This window comes from Eptatretus burgeri, chromosome 12 (assembly GCF_056783735.1).
Source record: "Eptatretus burgeri isolate ZD-2024b chromosome 12, Ebu_testis_v1, whole genome shotgun sequence".
Taxonomy (NCBI): Eukaryota; Metazoa; Chordata; class Myxini; order Myxiniformes; family Myxinidae; genus Eptatretus; species Eptatretus burgeri.
Genome location: NC_140972.1, coordinates 16,584,054 through 16,596,171, shown reverse-complemented (window position 1 = coordinate 16,596,171; position 12,118 = coordinate 16,584,054). Strand labels below are relative to the sequence as shown.

General features: G+C 42.7%; 1 protein-coding gene across 3 annotated transcripts in view; it reads left to right on the top strand.

The window, feature by feature from the left end:
- The window catches only part of LOC147015163 (ubiquitin carboxyl-terminal hydrolase MINDY-1-like), a 115,452-nt gene that overhangs the window by 60,913 nt on the left and 42,421 nt on the right, over positions 1 to 12,118 (top strand). For all 3 annotated transcript variants that reach the window (XM_085849684.1, XM_085849683.1, XM_085849685.1), the window contains one exon: positions 1,326 to 1,484. In XM_085849684.1, coding sequence (XP_085705810.1) covers positions 1,326 to 1,484 — 159 coding nt within the window. The remainder of the gene's footprint in view (positions 1 to 1,325; positions 1,485 to 12,118) is intronic.

Genomic DNA, 12,118 nt, shown 5'->3' with positions numbered 1-12,118 from the left:
TTTCAGTGTTTACCGCACCATAACTCATTAATTGGTGGATATTTTGTCTCTATAGCTCTTTAGTTCGTGAAAGCACACAGATAGGAAAGATTTTTTTGAAGAAAATTTGACCTTTTGACCTCAATATTTGACATTGAAGGTCAAATGCCATGATGTCAACAGGGTCAATCTGAAACCTTTGACCATGGTGATACTTTTTAGCATGGTTCACAACTTTAAAAAAAAAATTCCATCAAAAAGTTTTTCTGAGCATACTTTTGCAGGTCGGCCAGTTTGTCTGTTTGCACCTGCAACTTTTAACACACGGCGGCATTTTCTTTATGTGGAAAGAGAGTGGCATTTCTATATGTGGAGGAATTGCGTTGGTCGCTCAGCCGGTGGGTTGCCCAGATAGCTCAGATGGCAGAGCACTGGTACGGTTTGCCAGACGATTCCTGTTCTGGGCCTGTAATTTTTCCACATATATTTATCACTTTTAACACACAAATTGGGAAGAAACACTGGAATCTCGGCACAAACTCCCAACCACAAGCCTCTTACTGTTCCCTCACCGGTTTGCTTAATCGCCTAAAAAGGAATTTAAGTGGACTGGAAGGAACAAGCCGTTTAATGTCATACCGAGTTGCTTTGGACTTGTGAGCTGCATGTGCCGTGAGTCTATAAAACTGCCAAAAGCACCTTAAACTACCTTTTCTATCCGTTTATTCTCTCGACCCATTGGTACCGTATAGTATGTGCCCTGCGCTTGTATTTTTCTTGCCATTTGGTCGAGAAAATTTATCCGACCATTTTCTTGACTGCAGGAATTTTGAAAACGCCCGAAAACCACTTCAGCCGATGTGATGAGCGCAGAAAACGAGTCCTGTGACTCTAGCGTCAAATCGGAATGCCTTTATTTTGCAACGCCCTTACAATTGACAATGCTGTCAACTTCGCCTTCTGGACTGGCCACTGCAAACACTAAATGCATGACTGAGTATATGTACAACACGAAGATCCTTTTTTCTTTTGTTTTCCCCATTGCCATACTTAAGGCCACATAATCTCCCTTTAACATTGAAAGGGTGGATTGTTTCTCGTAATCTGTTTCTGGCCACTTTAAGCATGTATAACTTTGCTTTACATGCAGCATTACTCTGATCCAAAAGTAACATGTGTAGATGTGATGGGGAATCATTACTATTGATGATGCTGATGTTAATATTGCACATGATTTACTCTTTATTTATTCCCCCCCCCCTCTTAAAAAAGTTGAAAAAGCTTTTGCAAATCTTGGTTTTTATTTTTATTTGCACATGATTGTTCATGTACACTTTTTATTTCAGAACATTGGAGATGCCATCATGATAATGCACAAGCTTCAGACAGGCCTGGATGTGAACGTGCGCTTTACCGGTGTCACCGACTTTGAGTACACACCAGAATGCATTGTGTTTGACCTTCTTGTGATTCCGCTTTATCATGGCTGGCTTGTCGACCCACAGGTGTGTGGCTCACCATTGTAGTTTCTTTTCTTCCATTGTGGCTCACCATTGTAGGAGGGGGGGGAGGGAAGAACGATGAAATGCATTTGTTGTGTTTATAATAGTGAATCTCTCTCACCTGATGTTTCTTTATTATTTTCATTTAAAAACCAAAGCACTACCAACTCGTATAGCTGCTTGGTAGGCAAGACTCAGATCCAACATTTTGACTGCCGAGTGGTGTTCGTCCGGGACTCAAGAAAACTTTGGACCCAGACCTTGCTTAGAACAGATAGTAGTGCAAGTATTTGTAGAAACTGGTGTTGGCTTAGCGGTTAGGGTAGTGCCTTGGGATCCTAGGGTCCTGAGTTAAAGCCCTGTTGGCCACTGAATTAACACCAGGGGGTTGACTCAGCCTGTCATCCTTCCGAGATCGGCGAAATGAGTACCAGTGCAGCAGCTAATAGGCTGCACACGAAGGGAAGGGGTATTGATGGATTTATTAAATCTGGTATTGGTGTGGCACAGGCATGTTGGGCCAAATGGCCTCCTCCTGTGCACAAGTTCCTTGTAATGGTGGTACCATCATTTTCGAATATGGATCTATCCAACTCTGACTCGCTCTTGGTAAACCTTTTTATTCTTTATTTGGTATTCTGTTGGTGAGGCCAAGTCTACAAACACAGTAACACTTGCAGAATTTGTTTGTTTGTGCTGTTTTGGTCATTGAACAAGTGTGATCGTGTAAAGTCCATGGCGTATACAAATTGTAATAAATTTTTAAGCTGCCATTTTAAAATACAACAAAAAGCAACACTTGTTTATTCCATCTGTCCTTCATAAAAAGTATTTTCTAATCACTAGATGAATGACAGGGGTTGATGTATAGGGAAGGTTCAAGACTAACCGCCACTTGTTCTATGGACATCATAGAAAACACTGAAGGTTTGTGAAGTTGTGGTGTACGTCCTGAAACTTCTGTTTGAGGTTATGTTGCAGCTGCACAGGGCATTCTTGATATAATGTAACGTTATATAGGGTGGCCTGAAAGTTGCTTTACCCCTGCTAAATTACTTGCACCTCACTCCCTCCCCCCTCCGTGGTATGTAGCAACACTGACACAGATACAATGACTGATTAATTATTGTAAGTACTGCACAATACACAATAAAACCTGTATATTAATAATAGCTGTTTAAGAACGAATGCTTTACTGGGGAGGAGTGAAGTGACTTTCAGGCTGCCCTGTGGAGCAGTGTTGTGTAATAGTCTCTCGTGAATTTACATTTGCAGGAGATTAGCTGTATAAATTACTCATGTGTGTGTTCTCATGCCGAAGCGGTTGAGTGGTGCAAAACGTTTGAAATTGGACAACTCAATGCAGCTTAACCTTGAGCCACCCTCGTAGGATACCTCATCTTTGAGTTTTGTGGTTAAAGTTTATTTTTAAAAGAATAGGACATTTCCACAAAAAAGGACGTTGCACAACTGAGTCTGCTGTCCTTCAAATGAAACGATAAGCTAGCTATATCCCATTCACATTCAGTTGCTCTTTGGAGATTTGAAATGCCATGGTAGTGATGGTACAATCATTATCAAAATGTAATTTTACACCAGTGCTTTACTTGCTATTTAAGCCAAATATTTTGGGCCTTGAAACCTCTCTAAAGTAATTTATAAATAAGTAAATAAATCTTCGGATGTTAAAAAAAAATATAATTCATTCGAGGGATTGTGGGTGACAGTTTTTTCATCAGCAGCATCTTAATCGTGGTGCCCATCCTCAGTTGCCCTGTGGGCATGAGTCAACTACAGTCTTTGCACTGCTACTGCATTTAAACGAGACCAGAATGGTGAGGTGAACTGCACCTCACCATTCTGTCAGATGGACATTTGTCAGATGGATATTTTAATTTATTTTTTCTTCTTTTAATTGACCATCTGATAGTGGCATGTTAATCTTCATTTTCAGAAGCTTGAAATCTTAATCTTTATGAGATATATCCTGATAAGCCAAATCAGTGTTGATACAATTCCATTGATACCCATTAATTATTTCCACTGCCTTCTATATCAGCATTGTATTTAAAATAAATAAATACTTTCGCATTAGTTGTGATCCTAAATCTAGAGCTGTCAGATATTGTGGTCATATCGTTCCATTAAAGAGCATTTGTCACAAATAGCTCACTATTGAGTGTTGTATCACATGACTAATCATTTTTTGTTGAAATATATAATGGGTTTTAGTGTAAGACAAACACTGAATGGATCAGGACACAACAGAACAAAAGGCACAGTCGAGAGAGGAGGGAAACCGATAGCAGAGTTGAAGGACAAAATAGAGGGAGACTTGGGACAAATGGGTGGGGTTGGAGAAGATGCACAAGGTGGACAAGATGAATAAAGAAGCAAACTCTCAAGAAAGAAAAACTGGAAATTTGTACGGAGTTGGGCTTGGGGTGGAAAATTGGAGGGGGTGTGGGGCGGTTAATGGGAGTAGAAAAGAATGTGGTTTTGGATGCGTGATGATCTGCGATGGTGGTGAACAGCTGTCTTGAAGACCTGAATGGAAGAATGAGATTGAAGAGAATGTGGAAGTTGGTTTTACAGGTGAGGAAATGAGGAATGGATGAGTGGAGATGAGCAGTGATTCTGGATTTTAGGAAGTTCACCAGAAAGAGGTTGATGGTAGACCATATGCATCCCACAGAAACCTGGGGGGTGTGAGGGGGGTGCGGAGGGGAGACAGAGCACAGAAAGCGCAGATTGGGCAAGACCAGAAAGGAGGTTGTAGAAGACAGAGACCACTGACCTGTCTGTGATGGCAAAGTGATAGGCCCATAGATTAAGCTTCATCGTGGGAAATTCCAATGATCTTGAATGCCTTGGTTTCCACATACCTATTTGAGGACACATCAGTTGGTAAGTATTTTATGAGTCAAACGGTTTAAGAGATATTTGCATTTTCTTCCCAATTTCCTATTATTTTCAATCTTTACAGCACCATAACTCATTAATTGGTCAATATTTTGTCTATTTCTTTGGTTCGTGAAAGCAAACAGATAGTAGATCATTCATGAAGAAAATAGAAATTTGACCTTTTGCCTCAATATTTGAAATCTAAGGTCAAATGCTGTGATGTCAACTGGGTCTATCTGAAACCTTGGACCATGGTGATACTTTTTAGCATGGTTGACAACTTTTAACAAAAAAGTTTTTCTGAGCATACATTACATCTTGAGATCGGCCAGGTGGCCTGTTTGGACCTGTATCTTTTAGCACACAAATTGAGAATAAACACTGGAATCTCGGCACAAACTCACAAATGCAAGTTCTTAGGCCATGAGCCAGACCCGGTAATTTTTGGCCACCGCTACCATCCGAGGGGAATAATACTCATCGTAATTTTTGGCAGGGTGTACATCTCTACAGTCAGAAACTATGTGATAGCATTGCATTGGTGGTAGCCTTTTGTGTGTTATTAGTCGTTTAGTAACCCCATCCCAAAATAAACTTTTCTGAAACCGGCGTAAGACAGAAGACGACATTCTATTTAATACTAATGGCTCTCTCATTATAGGCTATGTCTTCTTGAAAATTGTTCGGCATGTAGCTCATGTTATTTGCTTTTCAAAACAGTTCTTTAAACTAGCCTCGCATTTGGTGCTTGCAATTACAGGCACTGATAGTCCAGTGCTGATACATTGCAGAACATATCCATCTTTGAGTCAGACGATGGGGAAAGTTTAGATGAGGGTATTGAAGAACTGGATAATGATTATGATTTTTAAGTTCACCTTGAACATTTTATATCACTTACAATCAGCGCATATGATCAGAGATGTCTTAGAAACGATAAAGGACCCGTCTTTGGTTCATATGCCTGTTGTTGGCTTAATGGTTAGGGTGGTGGGCTTTGGATCCTGCTCAGCTGTTGAATTAATACCAGGTGGGGTAAATTTGGCCTGTCATCCTTCCGAGGTCGGCAAAATGAGTGCCAGCATGCTGGTATACTGTGTCGGAGTGGCAACCCGTCCAGGATTGTGCCCAATAGCCAAGGAGACTGCTTAAGCAGCACAAACGCTCTGCACAGGGTATGGTCCCAGTCTCCTCCTTTGGTTCATGAGACAATATGTTTCTCAGCAACACATTGGGCCTCGGTAATGGCCTTGTTAGTGTGGGACACCACATTTGTGTTTCTATTCTGTAATTTTATGCCCAACAACAGAAGATTGTGTTTCATTTTCACCTTTGACTCATTCATCAGATTGCACATGATTAATCATCTTGCTCTTGTCTTATTGGTTTATATTGTGTAATACGGGTGTTTGATACCTTCATATGTGCATTATTGAGTATCTAAATCCCTGAAATTTTGTACTTTTTGAGAAATTACAGGGAAAAAAACATTAATCTTGTTCATGAACATGCTATCATTTACCTTTGTTTGATTCTTGGAAAGTATTCTTCAATAACAACAGGTAAAATATCATGACATTGACCAAACTACATAAATCCGTCCAAATTAGGTATTTTTTCATTGGGGGGTGGGGTAACATTGTCTGCTATATTGATCTTAATATACAACATACAAAAAATAAATTTAGATTTTTGGATTTCTTAATAAATTTGCTAAACACCCATGTAATTATATTGTTCCAGAACTTTTATTTACTTTCCACAGTAAATGATAGACAAATACTTTTCTAAAGGCGGTATGATTTACCACACAGGAAATAGGCACTGATATATATATATATATATATATATATATATATATATATATATATATATATATATATATATATATATATATATATATATATATATATATATATATATATATATATATATCAATGACAAAACTTTCAACCTAGGCATGTTTAGCACTTTTTATTGAGAAGCAAATGATCCTAGCAAAAGGTGAGACAAATTTCCATGTTAATGTTTGACTGATTAAAAAAAAAAAATTAAGTTGAAGTCGGATGTCTTACCTTGTACAGGCCATTTTGTGCAAAATGTTATTTAAGGCTAGGCATATAAACAGGGTGATAACACAAAAAGCTACCACCGTTGCCATGCTATCACATTTTCTAACTCTAGGGTTGTATACCTTGCCAAAAATCACAATGAGAATTATTCCCCCCAGATGGTACCGACCAACCCTACTGGCTTATGGACTAATGCCCTGTATTTTCAGAATCAAACGGCTATTTATTTTTATTTTTTATTTTAAAATCGGTGAGAAAATTGTGATGTTATGGTGCTTATCACCAGTCATATTCATTGCCGTTCACTTTTCACAATCTCTAATAGAATGTGTGACAGTAATTAGTGACAGCTTTATGCTGGAGCACCCTGTTTCAATGCATGTTGTCACCACTTGGAGAGCCAAAAAGTAATTATTGCACCACAAGTCAATTGATGGTGTGAGATTCTGATTATAGCTTGCTTTACTCTAAGTTCAGTATATTACAAGTGGTTTTGTTATTCATACACTGCAATGTATTTATCAGTTTCCATACGTGATCTACAAAAAACATCCATGTGACATTGCCTTTAAAATGCATTCCATTTTTATTTTGTTTAGAGATCACCTTTTTGAATTTTTCTTTTTCTTCTTTTTCTTCTTTTTCTTCTTTTTCTTCTTTTTCTTCTTGCCGGGGAAGGTTTTTGGCCCAAGTCCATCATGATTAAGCAGTTGGCCAGGTCTGACACTAGACAAAGTAGTAAGGGCAGGAATTAGGAACTTGGCCATGGTCAGGTCAGGTATGGATGGGAGCATGCGTCGGAGCATCATGTCGCTGCGTCCACTTTCTGCCGGTACTCCAGGGACCCCCGTCTGGCCATCCCCCAGGCAGATGGCTGGCCCATCCCCATCTCCTTGAGATGCTGATCAACCTGCTGCAACCATGAGGCACGTGGTCGGCCCATTGGCCTCCTCCACTCACGAGGCTCCCTCGCTGAGAGAATCTGCTGAGCAGGATCAGCATCAGGAAAACGAGCCACATTTCAATACAGCCACAGCTGACGCTCACGGACTATGCAGGTAACAAATCTCATTTGAGTCTCAGAAACCGCTCATTGGACAAAAAGTTTGACCAGCGATAGTCAAAGATTCTCCAAAGAGACCTGGCACCAAAGTAATTAAGTCTCCGTCTCAGATCCCTGGTCACAGTCCAAGTCTCACAACACTGGAAGCATGAAGGACCTGAAGACTCGGACTTTCTTCCTCCCACACAGGTACCGGCAGCGCCACACACCATGATCCAGTGAATCCATGACTCCCCAGGCCCGACCCAGATGTCTGTTGACCTCTGGCTCACAGCCAGCAGAGACGTGAATATCACTGCCAAGGTAAGTCAATCTCTCCGTGACCTCAACATCCTTGCCACAAACAGGTACAGACAAGATAGCAGCATCCAAGATGTCATTGTATGCGTGGATCTTAGTTTTGACCCAGGAAACCCGTAATCCCAGCGGCTCCGACTCCTCATTCAACACCTCGAGGACCCCCAAAAGGATATCCAGAGTCTCTGCAAAGATGACTGCATCATCTGTGAAATCAAGGTTAGAGACCATGACATTCCCAAATGATGCACCGCATCCTGATCTCTCCGACATCCTCCCCAGAATCTGATCCATACAAGTGCTGAAAAAGTGTGGGGGCCAGTACACACCCCTGAAGAACTCCAATAACAACTGGGAACTAGAGGGCTGCATTCGCTTGCAGCGAATACGTATTTGGCAACGTCATGAACTTTGACGCCTACAATCTCAAAAGATATAGGTCACACAACTTTGGTCAAATAATATTTTTTGTAGGCCCTGTTGTGACCTATCAGAAAATGTCAGCGGCTAACCTGTATCTTTCCGTGGGGCGAAGATATGGGGCAAAATGTTTTTTTGACCAATGTCATGAACTTTGACCCCTACCGATCTCAGAAGATATAGGTCACACAACTTTGGTCAAACACGATTTTTTGTAGCCCCTGTTGTGCCCTATCAGAAAATGTCAGCAGCGAACCTGTATCTTTCCGTGGGGCGAAGATATGGGGCAAAATGTGTTTTTGACCAACGTCATGAACTTTGATCCCTACCGATCTCAGAAGATATAGGTCAGACAACTTTGATCTAGTAAGGTTTTTTGTAGGCCCTGTTGTGACTTATCAGAAAATGTCAGCGGCTGACCTGTATCTTTCCGTAGGGCGAAGATATGGGGCAAAATGTGTTTTTGACGTTTTGTGTGACCTTGACCTTAACCTTGAGAATTTCAAGGTCAAAAGTTGACACTGCACTTCCTTGAAAGCAGCCATTTCAAAGACATAATTGTTAGTGCTCTAAGACAAAAGCCCAAGGAGGAGTTTTAGGGCAATGGATGTGTGACGAAAATAAAGAATAATAAAGAATTCCAGTAATAGTGTATTTGGCATGGAATTGCCAAATACAACAAGTCAGAGATGGTATCACCACATCTCACAGCACTCTCTGTACCAGAGTATGCAGACATGACAGAAGTAAATAAACACAAATTTCATTCCATCTGCATAACGCAGTTTTGCTCAATGATTTGTACTAATATTCAACTATTTCTTTGCAGAAACGAGTTCCTGTGTCTTGTATCATAATTAACTATGCCTTGAACCCAGGGAGCACAGAAACTTTACAATTTTCAGAGGACAAATTGTTGGGCAATCACACGGTGGAGTCAGCCATAATCAGATAGCTCAAAACCTTGGCATTCCACTTTCTACGGTCAATCGGGTGATTGTGCTATTCACTAGCGAAGGCAAGGAATCCACAGCTTCCCGTTCTGGTCTATCTGGGCCCTCAGAAAGGTATCTTCGAGCTGTTGTCATGCGGTCCACTGAGAACTCCCCATTGCAAGGCAGCAGATGTTGCAGAGGAGGTCCAAGTTGGCTCAAGAACTGCCTGTGATACCTTCTTCAACTGGGCTACTATGGGAGAGGAGCTAGCAGAAAACCTCTCCTTCGACCAGCCAACATTCAAAGGAGAAAGAAGTGGGCTGATGAGATGGCCACCAAACTCTTGGAGTTTTGGCAAACTATCATTTTTTTCATGAGTCCCAATTTGCTTAATTTTCTGACTGGACGCGTATGGGTCTGGAGACTTCCCAGTCAAGAGTTATCTTTGAACCGATTGCAGCCAACTGTCAAACACGGTGGTTTTTCAGTGATTGTGTGGGGAGCAATCTGTTTCACTGGTCGGTCAGAGCTTGTGGAGTGTGTTGGCAACATCAACTCGACGACATACATTTCTATCCTTGAGAATGGACGTCTCCCCGTCTTCTTCACTGCTCAAATGGTCAAAAACAACACTGTCCATGGAGGATGGAGCTCCATGCCACACTGCAAGACAAACCAAAGAATGGCAGGACAGAAATGGGATCAAGCGACTTCCATGGCCAAGTCAGTCTCTTGAGATGAATCCCATTGAACACCTCTGGGCCATATTTGATCGAGCTGTGCGGAAAAAGTCCAGGAAACCAACATCACGGGCAGAACTGCTAACCCCTTTGCGGGAAGCCTGGGCAGAAATCCCACAAGAGAAAATTTCAGAACTTGTTAGTTCTATACCTGAAAGAGTAAAAGCATTGAAATCTGCAAATGGCAAGTCAACAACACACGAGTGTATGTTTTAAAATGGATCAAATATTCTTCAAATGTTAAATAAATAAATTTGTTTCAAATCATGCTGTCTATTTACTTCTGTCATGTCTCCAGTTCAGACATCAGATTGATCAGTTTTGGTGACACCCCATGAAGACCAAGAATCCTACAGAGGGCATCCCGATTGGCTGCTGGCAGCATAGGCTGCAACATAGGCTGCAAGCAGCCCCTGCCGAAACTCTCGTCTGCGTTCGGTGAGGACCCGAAGAGCAAGGATACAGTCAATGGTTGACCTCTTTGGTGTGTATCCTTACTGCTCTGGACGCTGGTGCTAAAGTCGAAGGTGGCGAACCGATCGATAATTACCACGCAAAGACGTTGCCTGGCACTGAGGGCAGCGTCACCCCTCGGTAGTTGTTGCAGTCTTGGCAATCACCCTTCCCTTTCGAGAGAGGGACAACAAGGCACCTCTTCCAGTCAGTTGGGATGATACCTTTGTTCCAGGCAGAGCACACAACTGCATGTAACGGCACGAGTACAGCATTTCCATCAGCCTTGAAAAGTTCAGCATGGACACCACAGATCCCAGGAGGTTTACTGCATTTCAACGGCAGCCTGTGTTTCCACAGACGAAGGTGGACCGCAGTGGATTGGAACGGTCAGCAGTTGGGATTGTACCACCCCTGACATCCAACTCGACAGCTAGTGGATCAGCCTGGTACAGCCGCTCAAAGTAACCGGCCCATTGGGCCTTCACTTCGGACTATTCTGTCAAGAGCCCACCACCCTCTTCTCTAACTGCAGTACACCGATGGACGGGCTTGGAGGAACGCATTGCATGAATTCCCCTGTAAGCAGGATGAGAATCACTTGACCACGGGTGATGCTCTACCCCCTCACAGATTCCTCGCAGATAGGCCTCCTTGTCCACCCTTAATGCTCGTTCAGTTTTACACCTCAGCTCCCTGAACAGCTCAGCTCTGCCATTCAGCCTGGCCCTGGGACTGGTCAATGGTATCTAGTGCACCTTGAGAGACAAAATTCTTCTTCGCCCTACGGTGAGTTCCAAGACATCCACCAGCAACATCAAGGACTGTGGTCTTGAAGACACTCCACAACTCTTCAGGATCTCCCAAAGCACCCAGACCCACCAAATCTTCACTCGGCCTGTTCGCAAACTCCTCAGCTATCCACAACGTACCATTCTCCTGGATTTAAGCTACAACTTCAGAGTTGCGACAACAAGCCTGTGGTCAGTATTGAGGAACTGAGCATTCCGGTTGACCCTGCAGATCTGGATGATCCTGATGAGATCATACAACCATCCGGCGATGAGCCTGTGAGTGCTGAAACCATGAACCAGCCACCTTAAGTCCATGACTTCTTGCAAAGTCAAGGAACTTAGTGCTACACTGGTTCACAGTTCCAGACCCATGGGGACCAACATATGTCTCATAACCATCCCTATCAGTTCCAGTCGATGCATTGAAATCCCCCAAGATGAGAAGAGTATCTCACCTGGGGGCACTGATCAACCACAGACTCCAGCGTGGCATGGAATGCGTCCTTCACGGTGAGATCGCTCGCCTCAATCGGAGCATATACAGAGACCAGGGAAATGACACCCAAGGAGTGACGAATCCTTAGTCTCATAATACGCTCGTTGACCGGTGTTACCTCAATTATCATTGGAGTCAGCTTATTGGACACAGCTGCAGCAATTCCTTGGGCATGGTAACCATCAGAGCGACCAGACCAATAGTAGGTGTAACCACCCGCCATGATCTCGCCGCAATCCGGTCTCCGAACCTCAGAGAGTGCTGCAATACCGATGTCCAAGTACTTGAGCTCAAATGATAACAGAGACAGGTGATCATCCTCTCTTCAGGATAGGACATTCCAGGCACCCACCCGAAGGGACCGCCTCCGGTTAACCCAAGGAGATTGCCGTCTGGTGGATGACACCTCAGCACCACCCCGACACACACGACCACAATCTGACCTGGGAAGGTTACCCCGTGG